At 49.3% G+C, this 22,781-nt stretch overlaps 2 protein-coding genes across 7 annotated transcripts in view; one reads left to right on the top strand and one right to left on the bottom strand.

Moving 5' to 3' along the window:
• GAB2 (GRB2 associated binding protein 2) overlaps window positions 1-4,881 on the top strand; it is a 191,146-nt gene extending 186,265 nt beyond the window's left edge. For both annotated transcript variants that reach the window (XM_040489476.1, XM_040489475.1), the window contains 2 exons: window positions 584-709; window positions 1,402-4,881. In XM_040489476.1, the coding sequence (XP_040345410.1) occupies window positions 584-709; window positions 1,402-1,545 (270 nt within the window). In that variant the 3' untranslated portion in view covers window positions 1,546-4,881. The remainder of the gene's footprint in view (window positions 1-583; window positions 710-1,401) is intronic.
• Window positions 4,882-5,732: 851 nt separating this feature from the next.
• Window positions 5,733-22,781, bottom strand: part of USP35 (ubiquitin specific peptidase 35) — a 55,841-nt gene continuing 38,792 nt past the window's right edge. For 4 of the 5 annotated variants that reach the window (XM_040489471.1, XM_040489472.1, XM_040489473.1 and 1 more), the window contains 4 exons: window positions 10,902-10,995; window positions 9,870-9,976; window positions 8,096-9,350; window positions 5,733-6,828 (listed from right to left, as the gene is read on the bottom strand). In XM_040489471.1, coding sequence (XP_040345405.1) covers window positions 6,661-6,828; window positions 8,096-9,350; window positions 9,870-9,976; window positions 10,902-10,995 — 1,624 coding nt within the window. In that variant the 3' untranslated portion in view covers window positions 5,733-6,660. The remainder of the gene's footprint in view (window positions 6,829-8,095; window positions 9,351-9,869; window positions 9,977-10,901; window positions 10,996-22,781) is intronic. The other variant, XM_040489474.1, reaches the window with a different exon arrangement.

Genomic DNA, 22,781 nt, shown 5'->3' with positions numbered 1-22,781 from the left:
AGACAGGAGCCTAGAGCGTATCACTTGTGCAGCCCAGGGCTGAAGCCGCCCTGCTCAGATCTGGTGGGAGTGAGCTGCTTTCGGGTGACGGCCCCACGCCAGGCCAGGGAGAGGAGCTTCAGCGAAGCAGGTTTGGTACAACAGAAGACTTTCCAACCTGCAGGGCATAAAGGAAATGTGCCCCTTCTTAGGGGCCAGCAAGCCAAGGCCAGGGCGGTCAGGGAACCTGAGGAGATCTGGCCCGACGGCCCAGAAGGGAGGTGGCCTGGCACAGTGGGAGCAACACAGGTTTGGGAGTTAAAAACAGACCCGGCTCCCATCCCTGCTCATGAACTGTACGACCGTAGGCAAGTCACTTTGCTTCTCTGAACCACAGCTTTATCTTTGCTTTAAATAAACAATAGTAATAATACCTACATCACAGGATTGCGGTGAGGGCTTAAATGAGAACATGAGAAGTCCCTGGCCCTGGTGCATGACTCCAAGCGGGCACTCTCCTCTCTCCCAGAGATGTGTGTATTCCCAGGTGGTGGGTTACTCTGTCTCCTCAACTGACTGATGGTTTTTCCTTCCTTTGTGATAGCAAAACCCAGTGTCTGCGTCTCCCATCCCCAGCGGCACCAGCAGTCCGGCCCCTAAGAAGAGCACGGGCAGCGTTGACTATCTGGCCCTGGACTTCCAGCCAAGCTCCCCCAGCCCCCACCGCAAGGTACGGGGCTCGGTGGGAGTGGTGGAGTGCCCGGCTGCCGGCTACTCTACCGCTTTTCGTTTAGTCTGGGTCTTAGAGGGCTCACATGCCTCCTCTCTCACACACATGGCTGCTTGAAGTCCCTAGGACCATTTCAGCCAGTCCATCCCCCTTGTACAGCTGAGCAAATGGACCCACACCAGGACACAGGAGCTGCTCAGGGTGACGGAATGGGATCTTGTGTCCTGGTCCTGAGCTCCTCTTTGAAAACTCACTGTCTAGGTGCATCAACTAAGTGCTTCTGATACGGGGACCTGCGGAGGGGATGCCTGGGCCCCGGAAAGCCCTCCACAGGAAGCCTACTTAGCTGCCGGGTCCAGACGGCTGGGTGGCTGTGAGAGCTCCCCGCTGGCTGCTGCTTGTTGGCACCCAGCAAATTCTTTCTGGATGAGTGGCCACAGGGAGGTGGGTGGAGGCAGAGATGGAAGACCTGGGACCCCTAGGAGTTGGGAAATCAGGAGCGCTGACAAGAGGCTGTTACATGAGCAGGAGCGATGATGCAGTTTGGGCTTAAAAGGCCAGTTTCAGAAAGAGAATACAGGCTCCTGAGGCCAGTCAGGGTGGCAGGCAGAGGCCCATCCCTTCTCCCTTTGAGGCAGCTCACAAAGAGCCCCCTTACTGACAGCTCACAGCACTTCCCATTCTGTCCTCAGCCGTCCACGTCCTCTGTGACTTCCGATGAGAAGGTAGACTACGTTCAGGTGGACAAGGAGAAGACCCAGGCTCTGCAGAGCACCATGCAGGAGTGGACGGACGTGAGGCAGTCCTCGGAGCCTTCCAAGGGCACCAAGCTGTGACACAGGGGCCACCAAGTCTGGGGAGGCGCCTGGAGGTAGAGTCACCGGAGCTGGCTCCTCCCCCTTCTGCCCCCGCCCCCTTCTCTCCAGTTGTCCCCTCCACTCTGGCCTTCAAAGCACTTGATGTCAGGGACCCTGAACCCTTCTCCTGGGAGGTGAGGGCCTGATCAAGGCACTACTCTGCCCACTCAGGGCCCACCTTTGATTTTTACCAGTAATGGCCATCCTCTACCCACCTTAGTTAGAGCTATTGCCAAAAAGCATCCTTCAGCCTCTTTCTGTCCTTTAGACCTAAATACCTACTAGGCGTTGGGAGGGGCTGGGGCTCTGAGCCAGATTCCACACCTCACATACGGTCTTGGCCCTCAAGCCCTCTTCCCTCCAGCTACTGGGCTACCTCTCCTTAAGTCCCACAAGATGCCACGTCATCTCGCTGGTCCAAGGAGCCCAGGACCAGCAGACCAAAGTGGACATGGACTTCTTCATCCTTGTCTTTCTTGGTAGGGGAGAGGCAAGGCCACCAAAAGATGGAGTTGAGAAGGAAGGTTAGAGGTGGTCTTGAGGGACAGAGGAATGAGATCCCAGGTGCAGAAGGCAGTTGATATGGGCAGGGGCCTCCTAACTTTGTAGCTGTTGTAAGTTGGGAGAGCCAGAAGAATGAGGACCAAAGGAAGGAAAACGGAGGACAGGCAACCAGAAACAAGGGGCAGGGGGTGACAAGGACCCTGTGGAGTCAGGACCCCCAGGACTGTGGAGCTTACAGGCCCTCTTCCCTGGGCGTACCCGCTAGAGGAGGCTTCGACGGTGCTGGGTGTGCAGTGGGGGGAGGCAAGTGATGCAGGGTCGGGATGGAGCGTGGGGTGGACTGGAGGTGCTTTAGGGCCGTATACCGTAGTGGGGAGGGTGCAGCAAGTGAGTTTGTGCAAGACAGGCGGTGGGGGTGGGCAGATGACTGACAGATGGGAGGCAGGGTAAGGATGGTGGAGGTGGACAGTGCCTGGGGATGGAGAGAGGAGCAGAAAGCGAAGGAGCCACGTGTGCAGGGCAGACCGAGGGCAGCGGGGAAAGCAGGCAGGGGAGAGTGGTGTCCCCAAGGATGGGTAGGAGAGCAGGGGCTCGTGCCAGGGCCCAATGGAGGTACGAGTGTGGTTCCGGGAGCCCATAGTGCTTGCCCGGTTCGTCTTAACAGCTGTCGCTCCCTGCTAGCCCAGTGCCACACTGGACTCAGACCTGACCCTGCAGGGTACAGGAGGCAGGACCTCACCCCCAGGTACTTTCTGGCAAGCTGGGGAGGAGGGACCCAAATCTTCCAGAGTTGCAGAGTAACTGGGCAGATCAGATGTTTCGTCCAACCATGGATGAAGAGACCTTCTTCCTTTGGGAAAAAAATAAAAGACTTCCCACCCTGCCTCATGGAGGTGGCTACCGGTCACCTATCAGCCCTTGCGAGCCCACACCTGGCCCTTCTCTAAGAAGCTCTGACCTGGCAGAAATTATTTTCTCAACAGTAGCCCGTCTCCTAACTCAGCTGCATTTCGTAATGCCTGCTGGGGCCAGGTTCTGGAAACACCGGGATTAATCAGTTGGTGCGCTTGAGAAGGCAGGGGTGGCAGGAGGGCACTGGACATTGGTAACGGCTGTGAGAGACTGGAAATATTGATGGAGAGCACAGGCAACAAGGCTACTTCTTCAGGAGGTTGGTGCAGAGCAGGCCGGAGGAGGTGGTATCTAGGAAAAGGGGGTGCCAAAGATGGAGTTTTCTAGGGGAGGGCAGGGCTGGGGGGTCCAATGGAGGAAGAAGGAAAAAAGCTTGGAAAGCCTTTGGGAGTATGGGTCCAATCCTTCCCAAGCCCTGGGGCTGGTGGCAGTGACCTATACCGTGTCCTGTAAGGCCCTCTCCAAAGAGTCTCCTAGGGCAGAGCATTTAATGGTGCTCCCCCTTAGCCCCAGGATGCCCTAATAATGTCAGCACTTTTAGAACGTACCACAATGTGAGTGAAATTGGCTGCAGTCTTTAGAAACGGAGGTGTTCAGGTCTGATGTCCAAGGAGGCCTCGTTCGGGCTCTTCGTTCCTGTACCTCCCAGACCCTTGGGCTGGAAGTGGGGGAGGAGGGCAGGAAGCATAAGGGGAAATGGGCCTGTTGAAGGTGGAGACTCCAGCTGACAGGCTTCAAACTGTCAGGTGACCAGTATACATCTGTCAGTTCTGTTTAAAAAGCTGATCAATGGCCCTCTCCCTGGTGGCCTGGCAAGGATAGACCCCAGGTTGGGGATGCCTTCCCAGCTGGCACAGCTCCCACGAGGACTCCTTGGGCCCGGGGCTCCACCTCTGCAGAGTTCAACTGGAGCAGGAACAAGCAGAGTGGGAAGGAGGGTTGCAGAGCAATGGGCAAAAAAAGCCGGGTGTGAAGGGGCCACCATCTTTGAAAGGGTGTTAGATTAGCCCCTGAGGCCCTTCCACGCTGAGCTGTGCCAAGGGAAAACTCCCTGCTCTGGAACATCTTTCCCAGGGTCTGGCTCACCGGGGAGGGGCAGCACCCAAGTATTCATCAGTTAACCCAGCCCCCTCCCCGAGATGGACTTCAGTGACCTCTACATTGGAAACCCTTCAGCTATGCCCTGTTCCTAGGAGAGAAGCACAACTATTCTGGAGCGAGTGGAGCAAGGGCTCCACTCCAGCCTGCCCTCTGGCCCCTTTATCTGCTGCAGGGCTACAGCCTTGGCCCCAAGCCCTGGCTGACCAGTCTCTCCCCCTGACCCCCTTTTGACAGAGCTCTGGACTCCAGAGGACAGGGTGGAGGCAAGTTAGCACTTGGTCTACAAAGAGGGAAGCGAGGCTGGGCATGTAAGCTCTGAAGCTCCTTCTTCTCTGGAGAGCCTGCATTCTGGAGCTCCCCAAGCTCCCTGGATGGCCTGAGGGGCCCCCTGGAGATTCAGGATGTCATGTGATAGTTGGTGGTGTGTATTCTTGTGTGTTGGTTACACGTGTCTTGAAATTTAGAATCATGTCGCACAGAATTGTCTATTTGTTGGGAAGAGAAAATGGGCTGGCAGCCCAGTCTTAGGTTCTTGCCCTGTTAGACCATTTAAAATTGACATTTAATTTTTCAAATCACTGTTGGTGCCTAATCACTTAAGTTATTAATTTATTCTGTTTTCTTTAAAAAAAAAAATTTGTAACATGTATTTATCCTCTGTGAGTAGGGGTGGGGTGGGAGTGTGTTCCAGTGGGTCCTGTTTTTGCTGTGGTGACACATGGTACAGGCCTGGAGCTTGCAGGTCCCTTTTTACTGTGGTGTTGGAGCAGGACAACAATAAAGTCCATTAGAAGCAAATGGAGACCGCTGCTGGAGCTTGCCTCATCTGAAGGGGATGGAGTCCACACACACTCACACCCAGCCTGGGTGCTCCAGTGGGCACCAGTTTGCTCCCTTTCATAGTAAGTAACTGGGCACCTGTCCTGACTGGGAACAAGAACGAATCCTCCTTACCTTGGAATTTGTATTCCTGATGTACAAAATGGTGCACAGAGCGTAGAGAGGAATTCTGAGAGTGACTTGGTCTCTGACAGACTATGGGTCCGGCTTCTAGTCCACCAGCTCCAGGGTCTGTGACATTTCCACCTCCAGCACCTCAGCACAGGCCTAAGCCCCTGGCCACACCACTGCCTCCCTCCCTTCTCTGCCCTCTCAACGACGACGGGCAGCGTTGGTGGAAAGAACTCATGCACGCCTTTCCAGCTCCAAGAATGAGATGGTATCTGGGGAAGGACCTGGGTGCAGGCCCAGGGAGCTGCCTCCCACCTTTCCGGGCCCAGATGTGTCCCAAGAGGGGCCACACACTGGCCCCAAGTACTCAAAGGAAGGAGGTAACAGCACTAGCCAGTTCGGGGCAGGCTTTGGCTTCACCTGAGAGGTGAGTCCCTTGGACAGTATCCCATAGGGCAGCCCCCAGCCTGGGCACCTGTCCTGCCTCTCAGGATACTGAACGTGTTCTCCCTTCTGCCCGCACCCGAGTATGCCCCCCACCACCGGTCCCACCCAGCTCTGCCCTCTGGGCAGAGTCCTCACCTTTGACTTAAAAGCGTGCGTTCACCTCCCATGGCATGTCACTACTGCCCAGACACAGCAAGAACCTAAGGGCATGGCAGACATCACAGCCACTGAGGCAGGAAGAATGACATCTCTGAAGGCTTCAGAGAACCTATTTTTATTCCTGTTTGAGACCCTGAGTCTCTCCTCTCCATTTAGAAGGGTACAGCAGTGTCAGGGCACAATGAGGTCAATATCTGCTCCTCTACCAAACCACCCCCACCAGCCCCCAGCCAACTGATGAGGAGCTGAGCCAGCCAGCTTTCCTCAGGACGGACAATGGCTTCGCGAGCAACACAAACACATTTGCAGTAAAATAAGGATTCTCTATCTTCACCAGAAAGGGGATGCAAAAGGTGGCATCTCAGGCACTGAGGCAGGCTAGGGGGGAGGGGGACTGGGGAGTAAGGGTCTCCCGCTGTGACGAGGGGACTGTCCTCCCCTCTACGCACCACTGTTTGGTGTGGAGGGAGACCGTCTCTGATCCTGTGCCAGGCTGCTTCCCACCTCCACTCCTCTCAAAACAGTACAACGGGTGCAGGCAACCACACACAGTGCCTCTGAAACCCCCCTCAGAGAAACAAGAAGGTGGCCACTGCTGTGACACACAGGTCCCCACATGCTGCTCTGCTTTTTGTAGTAGAGAGCAATAGGATTGTCTGAAAGGAGCTAGAAGGGAAATGCTACTTGATGCCAAAACACTAGAGCTGTGGAGTTCAGCCCTGCTGGGGAGACAGGGGGGACAAGGCCCAGACAGTGTCCATCGAAGCTGCTTCAAGTTGACCAGGACACTTGGGTGTAAAATCTTAAAGGGGCTGATCCCAGTGTCAGGGGCTTGGGGCTCACCTCCATATCCGAGTCTCTGCAGACCCTTCAGGCTGAGGACCGGTGTCCCAGAAGCTTCCTCTCCACCTCTCCCGCCTCCTCAGACCCCACCTGGCAGAGCGCCTCTGTCCCCACCCAGTTCCCAGAGGGAAGGGGTCAAGGCCTCCCCTGAGGTTTCAGGCTGGGGAAGAGTCCACATTAGAAGACCAGTCTGTGGAAGTCCCCGCCATTGCCACCTGCAGGATTGCAGCCTCCAGGAGAGCCTTCGTCCTCATCCTTGTCTTCATCGAAGCCCCTCCCCCAGTGCGGAGATGCTGGGAGTGCAGAGATGTATGCCGCCCTGCTCCGTGCCTCCTTCTCCTGCTCCTGGAAACACAGATGGGGCGGGGGAGGCTTAACATTCAGGCTCTGAAGCCAGAGTCTTCCCCTTACTCCCTGCCCTACTGCTGTCCAGCACAGCATCTCTGAGTGTCTCCCGCGGCCCCTGGGGCCACAGCTTCTGCCCAAGGAGTGTTCCAGCCCAGTGGGAGGATGGGTTGGAGAGGATCCATCCTTCTACCCTGTATCTCAGCTTCAAAACCCTTCCTCCTTCTCCCAGTAAAATCTCTCAGCCCCTCGGTTTTATAAAAGAAACGCATTCATACAAGACTATGAATAACCAACAAGGGCCCGACATGGCACCAGGGAGGAGGGTCCAGGGACTGAAAGATCAGGTCACAGCACACAGGGACCTCTCCACAGGTTTCCTGATGCAACTGTCCAGCTCACTGCCTCTCAAGGCATTAAGAACAAACTCACCGGTGAGACACGTCTTCCTCAGGCTGAACTGAGGCCAGCCTCACGGAGACTCCTTACCGCTGGCCCTGCCTCTGACAGCCCAGCAGAAATGTACAATCAGGCCTGCTATCCCCACTCAAAACACCGACTACCTGGCACTTAATGTCCACGGGTCCTGGTGCGACTACTCTGCTGTTCCAGCTGCTAAGTATTCTGATACTGCCCCTGACTCCAAAGAGGGGAGTAGATGGCACATGAGAAGAGGTTTGGGGCAGGGTGGCCCCTGGGTACCCCTGGAAGCCTCAACTCTTCATTCACAAAACCCCGTGTTGCTCCTTTAGGTACACGAGACAAATGTTAACAAATAATGGAAAGTCTGTTCCTCTGAAGTTAAGGATTATGTCTGTCTAGTCCACCAACATATTCCCAGCACAAAGTAGCTGATGAAAGGACAGCAGAAAAAGGAGATGGGACACCTGGGTGGCTCAGGTCATGATCTCACAGTGAGCTGGAGCCCCCTGTGGAACCTGCTTGGAATTCTCTCCACCCTTCCCCTCATGCAAGCTTTCTCTCTCTCAAAATAAACATGAAAAAAAGAGATGGGGGCGTCTGTGTGGCTCAATTGGTTGAGCTTCTGACTCTCGATGTGGGTTCAGGTCATGATCTCAATGTGAGGTGCAGCCTACTTGGGATTCTCTCTCTGGCCTTCCCCCCCACCGCCCAACGTGTGCTTTCTCTCTCTCAAACATTAAAAAGAAAAGGAGGACACAGGGGAGCAATAACGCATCCGAGCTGCTGGTTGTGTGGGAAGCCCTCCACCCAGGAGCTCAGCCCCAGCCCAGGAGGGCCTGCTCACCTGCAGGTAAAGGATGTTGTCTTTGGAAATGGCCTCCATCAAGTCTTTGTGGAGCGTGGGCTCTGCCCGACCTCTGGGAGAGCTCGGCTCCGTCTCAGGCCCCTCCCCAGGCCGCTGCCGGTAAAAGAGCACGTAGGCTGTGTCCTTGGGGAAGAAGGAGGTGACATTACTGACGGACTCGAAGGAAGAGAAGGACACCCGAGTGTCGTTGAACAGGTACCACTGGTTCTCGGGCTCGGGCCTGTCCGCAGCGCCCAAAGAGGGGGCCGGGCGGGCAGCGCCCTCGCGGGCATAGCAGTAGTAGTGGCCGCTCTCCGAGGACACTCCCGAGTGCACGACGACACTGCAGAGGTCGTAGGCCTGGCCGCAGCCCCCGGCCAGAGGCAGGCGGAGCAGCAAGGGGATGGAGACGTCGTCCAGGATCTTGCGGCGGCGCATGGAGCGCAAGTCAAAGGAGAAGCGCAGCAGGGTCAGGATGAGGTAGCGCGGCCCCTGGCTCAGCTCCACTGCCTTCTCGGCGTCCTGCAGCGAGGCACAAGGCTCGCAGTAGTAGCGGTTCTCCGCCGTCAGCCGCTCGGGGGACAGGAAGTAGTTGACCAGGTCCAGGACGGACCGGGAGCCCTCCCCGGCGGCGCCCCTCTGGCTCCCTGGCCCCGTGCCGTCCTCTTCCTTCTCCTTTGCGGTCTCTGCCTCCTTCTCCTTCTCAGCCTTCTCTTCCTCCTCTGCCACCGCCTCCTTCTCTTTCTCTTCCTCCTCCTCCTGCTCTCGGGGCCTCTCCTCCTCCCGAGCTTCCTCCTCCACTTCCTCCTCCCTATCCACCTTCTCCTCCCCACTGATCGGCCCCCCAGGTCCCTGGGGGCCCAGACCTTCAATGTCCAGGACGGCAGTGGGGGCGTCCCCCATGACACAATGTTTCCTCTGCCTCCGAGAACCCACCCTGCTTGGAACCTGGGCTTGGGATGGTGACGGGGGGTCCCCGACCCCTACGTCCTCTGCAGGGAGCATCACTGAGCCCAGGCGGCGGCGGCGACAGCGGTCGGTGGGGGGGAAAGCGAGAGAGAGGTCCGTGAAGGCCTCTTCCCTGGAGGAGACGTTGAGGCAGTGGAGGCAGCGTATCCGAGTAACAATCTTGCCTCCGAACATCTTCTCCACCGAGGTGGGACTTGGGCTGGGGGGCTCCTCCGGTGGGGAGGGCAAGCTGGACTGCTTGAGCTTTTGGCAGATCCTGGTCCCCGTCTTCTCCTCCTCGTGTAGCCTGGAGCAGAGAGCGCAGGGCCTTCACACACAGGCACAGATCCTTGCCCCGTGCTCGGGCCTGATTTGTGCCATCTACCTTATCTGCAGGCCACACGTTTAGATGTGTGCATGCGTCCGCACAGGGACTACACACAGGTGTGCAAAATGTCATCCATGCACGTGCACACTCACAAGCCAAGCACATGTGCCACATACCCCCCCCCCCATACAGACACACAAACCTGCCACACGAAGACAGGCCGTACCTGCGTGCACGTGCCCCCAGAGCTATGCTGAACACGCGCCCCTGCACTCAGGCAAGCACAGCACACGCATGTGCACATACTAACCCCTCCCCGGTCATACACGCAGACCCTGCCCACCCCTCACAGGCCTCCACACACATTACGCTTTCCACAAGTGCAGCGTGGCACCCGTTTCCAGGAGGAGGCAACAGGGCCGGAGACACAGGCTATCCCACAGGCACCCTTCTCCAGCCCTGAAGCCCCCATGCAGAGCCAGGTCTGGCCGCCCTCACCGATCCAACAGGTACTTCAGGTACTCAGAGCAGTCCTGCTGGGTGCCAGGGCTGAACCAGGGTGTCCAGGATGCAGACAGGAAATTCTCTGGAGAAATGGCAGGCCTCTAGGACCAATGCAGATGAAAGACAGGGTCAGGAGCAGGAGGCCACTCACTAACCAGCTTGGCCAAGTGCTAGGCCTGAGGGTCCACCTGGGGATTCTCTGTCCCAAACATCTGGCCTCCTCTCTGAAGTCTTCCCCCCTTCCTAGTTGTACCTGACCTGACCCATCCCATCCCACCAAGGCCATGCAGCCTATGAGCATGGCATTAGGTTCATGGAGAAGAACAATCCTCTAAGAACTCACTCTTTCCCGACACATCTCCAGACCCTTGTTCAATGCCATTCCTTCTGCCTAAAATACCTTTCCTCCATCAAAAACTTAAAGACTTCAAGTCCCAGATGTGCCGACGCCTGTTCTGTGCCATCTTCCCAGTGATCCCCTCCACCATCACAATTGTTTGCTCCCCTCCCTCCCTTGCAAGCATACGACACACTGCACCTCCCTCTGTTTGAGCACGACCGTTGTTAGCTGCAGGTCTGCCTCCCCCAGCAGACTGGGAGCTCCGTGAAGGCAGGAGCTGTGGCTGACTCACCTCTGTGGCCCCCACAGGGCCTCACATAATGCTTGGCTAAGGGCTTTAGGTTCCATGAGGGCGGGGACCGTGAACAAAACAATAACACCCCTCAGGGTGACTGGCAGTGCAAGTGCTCCAAAATGACAGATGAGCAAAGCAGCATCTAATGTGAGGGAGTGAATCACTGAGGGGAGACAGGTGGGCAGAACACAGAAGGGGCTCAAAGAGACACTCCCTCTCCTGTCCCACAAGGCACTAAATCGGCCATGAACCTGTGCCAGCCCCAGCCTGGGGCTGAACAGCTTACATCAGGAAGCAGGGACTTAGAGCCAGATGCAGACAAGTCCTGGGGAAGGGAAGGGTGTCAGACCAGAGCCTCCTCTCCACCACACCCAACTCCCCCTGCACTCACCTGGCTGTGCTCCAGGAAGGCAAAGAGCCACTGCAGCTTGGTCATCAAGGGCTGTGAGTTGTTCTCTGTCAATCTGAGCACACAGTGTCTGAAGCTTCAAAATAAAGCAGAAGCATCCAGGTAAGCCAAGGGCATCCACGAAGCCCCTACTCACCCACAGCACAAACAGGGCAGCCAGTTAAAGGCAAAACAGCCATTTCAATCTCAAGTCTGCGTTGGGGGCCAGGGAAGAAGAGCAGATGAATAACCCAGCTTAGACCATGAGGTGACCCCTGCAGCTCCTTCCAGTTCAGACAGCTCATGACTCGAAGTTCAAAGATTCAAAGGTGCTAAGATCCTATGGTCTTGGAGTTCTAAGGCTGGAAGTCTCGGACACGCACCAGAGTCTGTGCCAGTATGGATCATCACCAGCCACCACAGCCATTCACGCCCGTCTCCTCCTTCCCTCGGAAATGGTGTTCAGACCTACCCAGAGCAGCAGGCCTTGCTCCAACCTTGACCCTCCAAGTCCTCTCTTACAGCCCCGTCTTAGGGCCCCTGCACCATGGTCCTAGGACCACGCCGAGCGGTTCCCCTGCCTTCGAGTGAGGGCAGGGGTCAATGTGAGGAGTCTGCTAAATAAAGGGGACACAGTGGGGCCAGACTGACTCCCAGCAACAAAGTATGATCCTGGAGGAGACAAGATCATACTGCTGACACCCGCATTACTTGGAACAAGCCAATTCTCAGGCCTCACCTCAGCTGCTGTTCTCACAAGCAGCTCTAGGCAAACAGGTCAGGCATCTTTCCAACCTGAGCCCGCTGCATATAACAGTGTTATCAAAGTGTGGTCCACCTACCTGTCTGCCACAAAGTTTAAGTTCAGAAGCTGAGTGAGCATTTAGGAACATGTACCCACAGACTTTAATTTCAGAAGCTGAATGAGCACTTAGCAACATGTATAGCGATCTGACCTATGAGCATATAAGCCCATGGTCTTTCTCCCAGTAAGTCATCTGACCATATTTTACAGAGATTTAACAGTCTGAGCAGACTCTAAGCTGGAAAAAAATAATCCTTCACCAGGTCTGAGAAGTATACGTGTTAGGAAGTGCTAAAGATTAGCTCCAACCTCCCCCTAGTGTATCTGAAGCTCAGAGAGGAGAAACCAATTTGAGGTCATACCATAAGGTGAAGCAAAGCTTACCTGCTCTATTACTTTTTAAAAAGATATCTAAATGTGGTGACGAAAGAGGAGTCAAATGGATCAACAGAATATAACAGAGAACCCAGAAATAGACCCCCACAAATATAGTCAACTGACCTTTGACAAAGGAGCAAAGGCAAAAAAAAAAAAAAAAAAAACAAGGAGCAAAGAGTCTTGTCAACAAATGGTGCTGGAACAATTAGACATCTACATTAAAACTAGAGAGAGAGAGAGAGAGAGAGAGAGAGAGACAGAGACAGAGATAGTATCTATCTGTGAGGCGCCTGGGCAGCTCAGTCAGTTAAAATGTCCAACTCCTGATCTCAGCTCAGGTCATGATCTCACAAACCGTGAGATCAAGCCCCAAGTCGGGCTCTGCACTGACACCACAGAGCCTACTTGGGATTCTTCCTCTGCCCCTCCCCTGCCCGTGCACTTGAGCTCTCTCCCTGTCTCTCTCAAAATAAACAAACTTATATATACAAACACCTAAACATGTACCTGACATCACAAAAATTCACTCAAAATGGATCGCAGACCTAAATATAAAATGCAACACCATAAAATTCTGTGAAGATAACAAAGGAAAAAACTACATGACCTTGGGTATGGTGCCACCTTTTTATTTTTTTTTTTAAACATTTTTTTTTTTCAACGTTTATTTTGGGGACAGAGAGAGACAGAGCATGAACGGGGGAGGGGCAGAGAGAGAGGGAGACACAGAATTGGAAACAGGCTCCAGGCTCTGAGCCATCAGCCCAGAGCCCGACGCGGGGCTCGAACTCACGGACAGCGAGATCGTGACCTGGCTGAAGTCGGACGCTTAACCGACTGCGCCACCCAGGCGCCCCGGTGCCACCTTTTTAGATGCAACACCAAAAACGGAATCTAAAAATACAACTGACAAACTGGATTTGCTTTTAAAATCTTCTGTTAAAGACATTATCAAGAGAATTAAAAGATAAGCCAGAGACTAGGAGAAAATATGTGCAAAAGACCTATCTGATAAGGCATATTCTCCAAAATGTACCAATAATTCTTAAAACTCAACAGAAGAAAACCAATGACCGATTAAAAACTGGGCCAAATACAGGGGTAGTGAGGGTCCAACACAGTGGTGTAGTAAGGTCCTGAACTCCACAGACACACTCCATCTACAGCTACCTATGGACTGTTTCCCTCTGAAAAAGATCTGAAGTCTAGAGGAACTGCTTCTCCACAACAAAGGAGAGAAGGGCCACACGGAGATGCTAGAAGATGCAGAAACACTGTCTTGCAAACCCCCCCCCCCCCACTCTCGGGGGCAGAGACACAAAACTGGGAGGGACGTCACTAGACAGGTGCTTCTCCCAGGGAACAGGGGAGTCGATGCCTCCCATCTGGCAGCCAAATGCCTGGGATCTGCACTGGAGAGACGAGCCCCCAGAACATCTGACTGGGAAAACCAAGGGTCCCAACGTGCTACAATAAACAGAGATTCCCCTCTTAGAGGGCTTGCCCTGAGATCGAGTGAAAAAACAACAGTTTGCAAAGCGTCTAAACTATGTGTTAGACAAATTCATTTGCTGATCTGGGGACAACAGCTGGAGGAGCAGGGGACAGCTGAGATGCTCCCTGGAGACGGAGGCACTGGTGGACACCACCGCCTCACTCCGCAGAGACTGCTGGCACAGGCGGGCAAACTCGGTCCTGGCACCCACCCACCACCTTCCTGGACAGTAGAGCAAGGAGGATCATGACACCTGCTGAGGCCAGAGAGCACAGGTGATGGCAGTGTTCCCCTGCTCCCCAGCTGGGGCAAGCAAACACAAATTGTCACAGAGTTCTCCCACTCCCTGGCTAAAATCTGCTACTGCAGGCAGATGCAACAGTCCTCAACCAACCCCGCCACCAAAGCTGGCATGCACGCAGAGACGGGGCACTCTCCCACCATACTACTGAAGTCCAAAGGCATACGCAGCCATGACATTTTTCTGTTGTCTTTCTGAAGCCCCCCCCACCCCCCGACCCTGACATGTCTGGCTGCCTTGCTAAAGTGAGTAGGTATGCACAATCCACACAGGAGACAGATACCACTTGATCGACCGCTGCTGGTGGCCCGACAGGGCCAGTGTTAGTGAGTTCCACAGAAAGGCAACAAACAGAAAGACAGTTCTTGGCAGGCTACCACCCCCAGGGCGCTGTACAGACAACAGACTGAAACACAACCCAATTCTTCCGGTGAAAAAGGCCAAATACTTAGCCCAGAGCATCAGCCTAAGGGAAAGGCTTCGGGTTTTCCACACATCTGGAGGCTAAGAAGGACTTCCAGGGAATAGAAGGAGATGCCATCCTCACGCGCAGCCTTCATCTCGCTACCTAGACACAACTCCCAGAAAGGAGCTTCTACGCTTGTCTGGAGCCGAAATTTTTAAAACTGCTGTCCAGGAGACACCTCCAGATCTCCTGGTCTGGAGGCCAGCAGGGACTACTATTATAGCAACATAGGGCTGAATATATTTGTATACTTAAAAGCCAATGCCCAAGAGTCTGGCTTCCCATCACCTGAAACCAGGTGGTAAATGAGATCCCTCCCCTTAGATCACTGACTGGTCTTGGCACACCCTCATATAGGGTCATATTAATAGGTACATATCAAGAATAAACCAGGTGGTTTAGAAAAATCACAAAAGTTCTTGATGAAAACTCTCAAGAAAGTAGGGATAGAAGGATCATAACTCAAGATGAAAAAATCCATATATGAAAGACCCACCACTAATATCCTCAATGGGGAAAAACTGAGAGCTTTCTCCCTAAGGTCAGGAGTATGACAGGGATGTCCACTCTTAACGCTGTTGTTTAACATAGTGTTGGAAGTCCTAGTCTCAGCAATCAGACAACATAAAAGAATAAAAGGCATCTAAATCAGCAAGGAAGAAGTCAAACTTTCACTCTTCACAGATGACATGATACTCTATATGGAAAACCCAAAAGATTCCCCCAAAAAACTGCTAGAACTGATCCATGAATTCAGCAAAGTCACAGGATATAAAATCAACACACAGAAATCAGTTGCATTTCTATACACCAATAATGAAACAACAGAAAGAGAAATCAAGGAATTGATCCCATTTACAAATGCACCAAAAACCATAAAATACCTAGGAATAAATCTAACCACAGAGGTGAAAAATCTATACACTGAACACTAGAGAAAGCTCATGAAGTAAACTGAAAAAGGCATAAAAATGGAAAAATAACCCATGCTCATGGATTGGAAAAATATTGCTAAAATGTCGATACTACCCAAAGCCATCTACATATTCAATGCAACCCCTATCAAAATAACACCAGCATTCTTCACAAAGCTAGAACAAACAATCCTAAAATGTGTATGGAACCAGAAAAGACCCTGAATAGCCAAAACAATCTTGAAAAAGAAAACCAAAGCAGGAGGCATCACAATCCCAACTTCAAGCTGTCTTACAAAGTTGTAATCATGAAGACAGTATGGCACTGGCACAAGAACAGACACTCAGATCAACGGAACAGAATAGAGAACCCAGAAATGGACCCACAAACATATGGCCAACTAATCTTTGACAAAGCAGGAGAGAATATCCAATGGAATAAAGACAGTCTCTTCAGCAAGTGGTGCTGGGAAAACTGGACAGCGACATGCAGAAGAATGAACCTGGACCACTTTCTTACACCATACACAGAAATAAACTCAAAATGGGGGCGCCTGGGTGGCTCAGTCGGTTAAATGTCCAACTTCAACTCGGGTCAAGATCTCACGGTTTGTAGGTTCAAGCCCCATGTCGGGCTCTGTGCTGAAAGCTCAGAGCCTGGAGACTGCTCCAGATTCTGCCTCCCTCTCTCTTTGCCCCTCCCCTGCTCACGCTTTATCTCTCTCAAAAATGAATTAAAATGTTAAAAAATAAACTCAAAATAGATTAAACCTAAATGTAATATAGGAAGCCATCAAAATCCTAGAGGAAAAAGCAGGCAAAAACCTCTTTGACCTCAGCCACACCAACTTCTTACCCAACATGTCTCCAGAGGCAAGGGAAATAAATAAAAGCAAAAATGAACCATTGGGACCTCATCAAGATAAAAAGCTTCTGCAAAGCAAAGGAAACAATCAGCAAAACTAAAAGGCAACTGACAGAGTAGGAGAAGGTATCTGCAAATGACGTATCTGATAAAGGGTTTGTATCCAAAATCTATGAAGAATTTACCAAACTCAACACCCAAAAAACATAATCCAGTGAAGACATGGGCAAAAGACCAGAATAGACACTTTTCCAAAGAAGACATCCAGATAGATGGCTAAATGACACATGAAAAAACGGTCAACATCACTCAGTATGAGGGAAATACAAATCAAAACCACAATGAGATACCACCTCACACCTGTTATAATGGCTAACATCAACAACTCAGGCAACAGCAGATGTTGGCAAGGATGCGGAGAAAGAGGATCTCTTTTGCATTGTTGGTGGGACTGCAAGCTGGTGCAGCCACTCTGGAAAACAGTATGGAGGTTCCTCAAAAAATTAAGAACAGAACTACCCTACAACCCAGCAATTGCACTACTAGGGATTTATCCAAGGGATACAGGGGTGTTGTCTTGATGAGGCACATGCACCCCAATGTTTATAGCAGCACTATTGACAATAGCCAAAGTATGGAAAGAGCTCAAATGTCCATCGACAGATGAACAGATAAAGAAAATGTGGTGTGTGTATACACACACACACACATATACACATATACACAATGGAGTATTACTCGGCAATCAAAAAGAATAAAATCTTGTCATTTGCAACAACATGGATGGAACTAGAGGGTATTATGCTAAGCGAAATAAGTCAACCAGAGAAAGACAAATATCGTATGACTCCACTCATGAAGAATTTAAGATACAAAACAGATGAACATAAGGGAAGGAAAGTAAAAATAATATAAAAACAGGGAGGGGAACAAAACATAAGAGGCTCTTAAATACAGAGAACTGAGGGTTGCTGGAGGGGCTGTGGGTGGGGGAATGGGCTAAATGGGCAAGCGGCATTAAGGAAGACACTTGTTGGGATGAGCACTGGGAGTTAGACACAGGGATGAATCACTGGAATCTACTCCTGAAATAGGAGTATTGCTATATGCTAACTATATGGGTGTAAATTAAAAGATTAAAAAAAAATTTTTTTTTTAACTACGAAAGTTCAAGAGATGACCAAGAACTAGGGCAAAGGTGAACAAAAATCACCAGAGGCAGCTATTTTACCTAATACATAGAAATAAACACACACACAGAATCAAGCGAAATGAGGAAACAGAACTGTGCTCCAAACAAAAGAATGAGACAAGCCTCAGAAAAAGACCTTAAGGATATGAAGATAAGTAATCTACCTGATAAAGAATTCAAATTAATGGGCATAAAGATGCTCACCAATCTTGGGGAGGAGTGGATGAACAGTGAGAACCTCAACAGAAAACCAGAAAACATAAGGAAGTACCACACAGAAGTCACACAGCTGAAGAATACAACTCCAAAGAAAAATACATTAAGGCAGCTCAATAGCAGAATGGATGAAAGAAGAAATCAGCACGGGGTGGAGCCAAGATGGCAGAAGAGCATGGAAGTTTTTCGTGTGTCTCGCGTCCATGAAATGCAGCCAGATCAACACTAAACCATCCTGAACACCTAGATAACTGATCTGAGGATTAACACAACAATCTGCACAACCTGAACCACAGAACTCAGTAGGTACGTGGCGCAGAGAGGTGAACTGGGGGAGAGAGAAGCCGCGGGGGCAGGGAGCTGTTTTTGTGTGCGGAGAGAGGACAGAGATGGGGGTAGGGGGAAGAGTTTGGGAAAAGCACCCCCAACCCCGCCAAAAGCAGCTGGAGAAAAAGTGGAAAAGTAGAAACAGCCGCAGGGACTGAACTAAAAAGGGAGAAAGGAGAGGGCTTAAATTCCATTAGGACTCTGTAAACAGGGGGAGCCTAGAGTCTGAAACTCCACAGCTCAATACCTGGCAGTGCTCTGATTGGAAAGGCAAATCCCCAGCAGCACAGTGGGGTCTGGGAGGTTCTCAGACCACACGGGGAGAAGTGGTTCCACCGCTGGAAGGGCTTTTGGTAGAGGCTCTGCAGCCACCAGGTCCCAGCAGCCCCCAGAGAACAACCACATTCGCTGGTGCTGGAGGAAGGTCATTGAGGGTGAAGCCTGGTGCCAGACGTGTGTTGTGATTTTCCATGATCTCTGAAACACTGCTGCTACACGATAGCGTGAACTTTTTCTGGGGCAGGCTGGCGCCTAGCTGCACTCTCTGGGCATCAGCAGCAGCATGGTCCCAAGAACCATGCTTGGCTGGCACCTGGCCATTGCTCTGAGACCCTCCCCCAGAGGATCTGAGCAAGTCAAAGCCGCAGTTCCTCAGAAGTGAGGGGTTGGGAAACATCCATGTTTGAGATAAAACTCAGGAGGGAGGTGCCACCTGGCAACCTGACAGCTTGGTCATAGTGTAAAAGCAGGGAGGGGATGGAAGCTGGAGACAAAGGATGGGTGCGCGATTGCTAGTCAGGGAGAGCATAGAGTTCCAATACCAGAGACCCAATACCAGAGACTGAGTAGCTGGATGATGTCATTTTCACCCCTTGTGCATGTGCATACACACCTACAAGCCAGAACAATCCACTCCAGTAAGCTAAGTAGCACCATCTAGTGGAGAACAGAGCTGTTACACTAAGCCCCGCCCAACTGGGCCAACCTCACTCTTCAGGAACACCACAAACCTCTCCACCTGCTTAGTTTACGGGCTATAAAGTGCTTCATGGTTTGACTTCTAGGGGAAACCAATGTAATTTCAAACGTATTTCAGTCTATTCATTGGTCCATCTATTCAATTTTTCTTTTTCGTTTCTTTTTTTTTCCTTGAATACAGAAAGAGAAAAAATTTTTCTCTTTAATAAAAATTAAAAATATTTTTTTGACTTCTTTTTCATATATTTTCCAAATCCTATTTTATTACATCATTTTATTCTATTTCATTGTATTCATTTTCTCAAATTTTCAAACTTCCTTCTTGTCTCTATCAAGCTCCTTTCAAAAACCAGATCAAAACACATCTAGAATCTAACATCATTTATTTGATTTTGTGTGTGTTGTTTTTAATTTTTTAATTATATATTTATTTTTTACCTTATCAATTCCTTTTCTCCCTTCAAAATGACAAAACGAAGGAATTCACCCCAAAAAAAGAGCAGGAAGAAACGACAGCCAGGGACTTAATCAACACAGATACAAGATGTCTGAACCAGAATTTAGAATCACGGTAATAAAAATACTAGCTGGGATCGAAAATAGATTAAAATCCCTCTCTGCATAGATAAAAGAAGTAAAAACTAGTCAGGATGACTATGAAATAAAATAGGCTATAACTAAGCTGCAATCTCAGATGGATGCCACAGTGGCAAGGATGGATGAGGCAGAACAGTGAATCAGTGATAAAGAGGACAAATTTATAGAAAGAAGAAAGCAGCAAACGGGAAGATAAAGCAATGGAACTCAGAACAGCAAAAAGGAAACAGAATTTTAGAAAAATGAAGAAAACTCAAGGGACCTCTGAGACAACATCAAGCAGAGTAACATTCATACTATAGGGGTCCCAAAAGAAGAAAGAAAGGGGTAGAAAATGTATCTGAAGAAACAGGCTGAAAACTTCCGTAACCTGGGGAAAGAAACAGACATCCAAGTTTAGAAAGCCCAGGCAGTTTCAAAGAAGATGAACCCAAAGACAGCCACAACAAGAAACATTACAATTAAAATGTCAAAAATGAAAGGGAGAATCTTAAAAGCACCAAGAGAAAAACACCATCAGAAACTGGACAGGCCAGAGGAGAGTTGGTGGGGCAGATTCAAAGTGCCTCCTGGGGCACCTAGATGGCTCAGTCAGTTAAGCATCCACCTTCAGCTCAGGTCCTGATCTCATGGCTTGTGAGTTTAAGCACTGCATAGGGCTCTGTGCTGATGGCTCAAAGCCTGGAATCTGCCTCTCTTTCTGCCTCTCCCCTTCTCATACTCACTTGCACACATGCACTCTCTCAAAAAGAAAAAAAAAAAAAAAAACTTCCAACCAATAATACTCTACTCTGCAAGGTGATCACTCAAATTTGAAGGAGAGACAAAGAGTTTTAAAGACAAGCAAAAGCTGGGGTGCCTGGGTGGCTCAGTCAGTTAAGCATCCAACTCTTGATTTCAGCCCAGGTCACAATCTCACGGTTTGTGAGTTCAAGCTCCACATCAGGCTCTACACAGACAGTGTGGAGTCTACTTGGGATTCTCTCTCTCCCTCTCTGTCCCTCCCCTGTGCACTCGCTCTCAAAAAATAATTTAAAACTTAAAAAAAAAAAAAAAAAGGACTAGCAAAAGCTAAAGGAATTCATCACTACTAAACAGGCCTTACAAAAAATAATAAAGAGATTTCATTAGGCTGAAAAGAATGTCACTAATTAATAAAAGAAAACACACAAAAGTAAAAAGCTCACCGCAGAAGGTAAATATACAGTAAAGATAATAGATTAATCAGTTATAAGGTACTAAGAAAATTAAAAGGTGTCACAAAATTAACTGAACCTGTAATAATTTGCTTAACATAGACATTTTAATAAAAATATATAAACAGTGATATCAAAAACATACACCTAGGGAGGGGAGTAAAAATGTACTTTTCAAATGTGTTCAACTATCAGTTGTTATCAAAATAAAATGTTACATAAATAGGATGATGTATGTGAACATCACAATAACCACAAACCAAAACTATACAAAGAAAATGAGAAAAAAATCTAATATTTTTTAAGAAAATGTTAAAAAGAAAGGAACTATAAACACAGGCAGAAGACAATTAACAAAATGGCAGTAAGTACATAATTCTCAATAATTACTTTCAATGTAAATGGACTAAATTCTTCAATCAGAAGAATGGCTGAATGGATTAAAAAAACAGTACCCATCCATATACCCTGCCTACAAGAGACTCTCTTAGAAGTAGGGACCCACAGACTGCAAGTGAAGGGACGGAAAAAAAAAGATATTCCACACAAACGGAAATGAAAAAAAAGGTGGTGAAACCATACTCACATCAAACACAATGGAATTTACAAGTACTTTAACAAAAGACAAAGAGGGGCATCACAGGGTGATAGAGGGGTTGATCTAGTAAGAAGATACAACACTTATGTATGCACATAAAAAAGGAAGAAAATGACAACAATACAATAGTAAGGGATTTTAATACCTCACTTGCATCAATGTATCAATTATCCAGACAGAAAAATCAATAAAGAAACATCAACTTTCAACAACACATTAGACCAGATGAATTTAACAGATAAATACAGAACCCTCCATCCAAAACCAGGAGAATATACATTCTATTCAAAAGCACATGGTACATTCTGCCAGATACATCACACGTTAGGATGCAAAAGAAGTCTCAATAAATTCAAGACGACTGAAAACATATCTAGCATCTTCTCTGACCACAATCATTTACAAGAAGGTAAATGGGAGAACTACTAATATGTGGATATTAAACCACATATTAAAACTAAACCACTACTAGGTCACAGAAGAAATCAAAAAATACCTAGAGATAAATGAAAACAGAAATACACCAACATCTATGGGATGCAGCAAAATAAGTTCTAAGAGGGAAGCTCACGGTAGTACAGGCCTACTTCAAGAAACAAATCACAAACCATTTAACTTTACACCTAAAGGAACTAGAAAAAGAACAAAGCCCAAAGTTAGTGGAAGAAAGGAAATAATAAAGATCACAGCATAAATGAAATAGAAACACACAATAGAAATGATCAATGAAACTAAGAGCTGGTTCTTTGAAAACAAAATACATAAATGGTGCTGGGAAGACTGGACAGCTACATGCACAAGAATGGACCTACACCACTATCTTACATCTTAACACAAAAACCAACTCAAAATGGATTAAACACTTGAATGTAATATTGTAAGCCATGAAACTCCTAGAAAAAAACACCAGTGGTAAAACTACTTGATATCTGTCTTGGCAATGTCTTTTTGGACAAGGCAAGGGAAACAAAAACAAAAATATTACATCAGACTAACAACGTGCACAGTAAAAGAAATCATCAAAAAATGAAAAGACAGCCTACTGAATGAAAAAGGTATTTGCAAATGATATATCTGATAAGGAGTTAATATCCAAATTATATCAAGAACTCACAACTCAGTATTTTAAAATTCCAATTACAAATAGACAGAGGGGGATGACAGTGGAGGACAGGTGAACGTCTGACTTTGGCTCAGGTCATAATCTCAGCGTTTGTGAGTTTGAGCCCTTCATCAGGCTCGCTGCCGTTAGTGTGGAGCCCACTTCGGATCCTCTGTCCCCCTCTCTCTTTGCCCCTCCCTGACTTGCACTCTCTCAAAAATAAATAAAACATTTTTTAAAAAATGGACAGAGAATATGAATAGATTTTTTCCAAAGAAGACCTCCAGATGGCCAACAGGTACATAAAAAGATGCTCAACATCACTCATCATTCAGGGAAATGCAAATGAAAACCACAATGAGATATCACCTTACACCTGGTAGAATGGCCAGAATCAAAAAGAGAAGAGATAGCAAGTGCTGGCAAGGATGTGGAGAAAAGGGAGCCCTCGTG

This window comes from Herpailurus yagouaroundi, unplaced genomic scaffold (genome assembly GCF_014898765.1).
Source record: "Herpailurus yagouaroundi ecotype Mexico unplaced genomic scaffold, PumYag 180, whole genome shotgun sequence".
Classification (NCBI taxonomy): domain Eukaryota; kingdom Metazoa; phylum Chordata; class Mammalia; order Carnivora; family Felidae; genus Herpailurus; species Herpailurus yagouaroundi.
This window is presented reverse-complemented; position numbering and strand designations above follow the sequence as displayed.